Source organism: Anomaloglossus baeobatrachus, chromosome 12 (genome assembly GCF_048569485.1).
Source record: "Anomaloglossus baeobatrachus isolate aAnoBae1 chromosome 12, aAnoBae1.hap1, whole genome shotgun sequence".
Lineage (NCBI taxonomy): Eukaryota > Metazoa > Chordata > Amphibia > Anura > Aromobatidae > Anomaloglossus > Anomaloglossus baeobatrachus.
Genome location: NC_134364.1, coordinates 93263304 through 93266999, shown reverse-complemented (window position 1 = coordinate 93266999; position 3696 = coordinate 93263304). Strand labels below are relative to the sequence as shown.

The following is a 3696-nucleotide window of genomic DNA, read 5'->3' as shown; positions in this document are numbered from 1 at the left end:
TGCCAACTGATATTTTATACAATGCAGAAGCCAAAGAAGGTTTATGTGACCTCTGAGTGCAACTGGACAGGATCCCCAGAAATGTCCTGCAGCTACCACATCATATACAATAGCACAGTCTATCGTAGCCTCTATAAAAGCCAAGGCAGGGAATGCAGCATACTAACCATGCTGGGGTGACTCTATTAAGGGACATTGTCACATCACAGCCTAACAATAGAAATGGGAAAAAATATTATATATACCGAACAGTAGTGTGACAAAACAGCAGTAACAAACGGTTTCCATACGTCTACCTATAGCCATATACAGTGGAACCTCGCTTAACGAGTAACCCACTTAACGAGAATTTTGACCTAACAAGCAAAGCTTTCTGTAAATTTGTAACTCTGTTTACGAGAAAGCTTTGCTGTACGAGCAAACTACTCACCGCACACACTTCCAGTTCCGTACATCCACCGTGCTCTAACCCGTACTTAATAATGCAAAAAAAAAAAAAGCGTTTTTATAGTGCAAAAGAATTACAAATTTTATTTAAGACATGAAGTGAACATCTTTAAAAGCACTTAAAACATATCCGGACCGGGTATTGGCAATGTTGCATTAAAGATCCCTGGATCGATAGGCCATTACATACAGAATAAGTGCCAATCACGGTAAGTGCACAATATTTAAACAATCTCACAAGTGGCCCATAATACAAGAGTACTAATCAATATACGTACATACAGTGTACAGTTATGGGCACTGCGCCCATAACTCTACACTGTATGTATATTGATTAGTACTCTGGTATCATGGGCCACTTGTGAGATTGTTTAAATTGGTTGGGACAAATCGGTCACCTGGTACAGACTTTGCAGACCTCAGCCAGCTTCCTAAATCTGACGTTATTCCAGTCACGGTGGGTGCCCGCCGAAAGCGGGGTGCTGCTGGATTGGAGTATTTAGCCCTGGAACATTTGAGGCTTGGACATTCTAAATCTCTGGTGAGCCAGCGGAAGGGTCAGACTCTGTTGCCTGTTACATTTGTGCGTTTTGCTGGTTATGTGTTATGTGCCGTTAATTGTTTGGGGATCCAATAAAGTCTAATTATTGTGGTTCCCTCACCCTGTGTTGTCTGAGTAGTGTTCTGCCCAAGGTTCAGGAGCTCCGTGTCTCCACAGTGAGCATAATAAGTGCGTGTGCTTGTGTGTTTGTGTGTGTTTGTGTGTGTTTGTGTGAGTTTGTGTGAGTTTGTGTGTGTTTGTACGTGTTTGTGTGTGTTTGTGCATGTGTTGAATGACACAATAGGGGACCAGGATGGGACATTTAACAAGTTGTGGAACGAATTGTCTGCATTGCAATGATTTCCTATGGGAAATCTTGCTCTACTGAACGAGTAACTCGGTTTACAAGCACACTCACAGAATGGATTGTTCTTGTTAACCAAGGTTCCACTGTACTGTATGTGGAGCTCATTTTCACATTACTAAAGAGCTGGAAAGGGGGTGCACACAGTCATAGGAGACCTCAGAGTTTTACATGCGTCATTCAAGGTAATTTGGCAGGCTGCACGTGGGTGGAGACCGAAACTGCCCAACTAGTGACTTCCAATAGGTTTCAGGTCAAGTCCGGTTCCCAAACCAAACTTTATCTAAAGTCCGGCTGAGCCCACCAAACCGAACTTCCACGAATCCGCTCATCTCTAATAGTGACTGCACATAGGAGATATATAGCCACATTTAGGTGTGGACTGGAGAGTCCTTTTATCACTTGACCAAGTGATTGTTTCTTTTGATACATCGCATCCCGCTTAGAATCTGTATATACAAGTGATACTAACTGGTGCTGAGCAGTTATGTTAGTAGTATTGCAAGCAGCCACTAAGGACATGAATCGATTGCACTGGATTGGAGAGGAATTGAAGAGGCAAGTAGTATTTTTTCATTTAATATTTATTATTTCTAGAATTTAGAAAACCACTTTAAACAGAATAAAATATTATGGCTTTTACATAAAAACAATATGTTAAAAGGGAAGTCATTGTCAATAACCAATAATTTTACATGTTACTTAAAATATGAGTGCATTCTGTGTAACTATTCAAAGTTTTAAATTTCCCATCGATATCAGCGTATGAACACATCCTTCTATAAAATGTTTCCAAAATTTAGTCAATGTAAATTACTACAACATCTACAACTTTGTTCTTTGTTTAAGGTCTCTGGTAAGTCTATGGAGAACTTTAACCAGACGCTTCCAAGTTGGTTCTTCCTCCTTGGATTATCTTCTGTCTATCACCTCCAAGTTATAGGGTTCATTGTATTCCTGGTGATGTATCTCGTCACACTGGCGGGAAATTTCCTCATTCTCTTTACAGTGAGGATCAGTCCTACGTTACACACCCCCATGTACTTCTTCCTGAGTAATCTCTCTTTCATTGATATCTGTTTCTCCTCCACCATAGCTCCCGTAATCCTCATAAATACTTTATCCACAGACAAGAGTATTTCAGTCGGCGGCTGTATCTTCCAGATGTTCTTCTCATTAACACTTGGAGCAGCAGAGTGCATCTTACTTGCGGTTATGGCTTACGATAGATTTGCAGCCATTTGTAGACCATTGCACTACAGCAGTATTATGAACATGAGGTTTTGCATAATCTTAGCCCTAATACCATGGACTGTTGGTGTCATAGATGCTTGTATACAAGTGGCCCTCACCTGGAGGCTTCCCTTCTGTAGGACTCATCATCTTAACCATTTCTTTTGTGAAGTGCCTCCCTTCTTCAGACTGTCCTGCCAAGATACTTGGCTTAACGAAATAACAATTCATGTTGCTGCCGGGATCATTGTTTTATGTTCTTTTCTTTTGACCTTGATTTCCTATGTTTATATCATCTCTACAATTCTGAGGATCCATTCTTCGAAAGGAAGACAGGCAGTTTTCTCTACATGCGCCTCCCACCTCACTGTCGTCACCCTCTACTATGGAACCATCACCTTCATGTATATTCAGCCTCGATCTTCTCATTCTCCAGAGAGAGACAGGATTATATCTGTTCTCTATACGGTAGTCACTCCAATGTTGAATCCCATCATCTACAGCATCAGAAATAAGGATGTTAAGACCAGTATAATAAAAAATGTCATAAACCAAGCCAAACTGTCTAAAACTGTTTTGACCTGACTTATTTTTTAAAAATTTGTTAATAAAGCAGATAAGTTTTCTCAAATCCATTCATGGTGGTCTAAAGTAGTGGGGCTGTTGGTTAATGACACTAATTCTAGAAGAGAGGTTTTATATTTTGTTTCCTGGAGGTCTTAAGTAGATGTGTGAGTTAATGCATATGGTCAAGGGGTTAAATAGGTGCACCTCTTGGTGTGGAGTAGAGATGAGCCACCCCCCTGGAGTTCGAGTTCGGTTCGATTCGACGAACGGTGCCCCGTTTGACAAGCTGCTCGTTGAACTGTTCGTCGAACTCTCGAACCCCATAGGAAACAATGGGAGGCAATCACAAACACATAAAATCACCTGGAAAACACTCTCAAAGTTGTCCAAAAGGTGCCAAACAACTCCCAAGACAACACAAACACATGGGAAAGTGACAAGGACAAATACTCATGCGAAAACTAAACAGCTGGACGAGGAAAAAGAGGAGACAAAGATATAGGCATGGCATGCCCTTCTAAAGTCATGTAAAACACAGCAAGGG

General features: G+C 41.0%; 1 protein-coding gene across 1 annotated transcript; it reads left to right on the top strand.

Moving 5' to 3' along the window:
• Positions 1–2216: 2216 nt before the first annotated feature.
• On the top strand, positions 2217–3170 carry LOC142257574 (olfactory receptor 2G3-like). Its single transcript, XM_075329715.1, has one exon. The coding sequence runs from the start codon at positions 2217–2219 to the stop codon at positions 3168–3170; it is 954 nt and encodes a 317-aa protein (XP_075185830.1).
• The last annotated feature ends 526 nt before the right edge of the window (positions 3171–3696 follow it).

Bases quoted from the DNA above. Each gene is read 5' to 3' on its own strand.
- LOC142257574 (XM_075329715.1), top strand. From the start codon at position 2,217: ATGGAGAACTTTAACCAGACGCTTCCAAGTTGGTTCTTCCTCCTTGGA.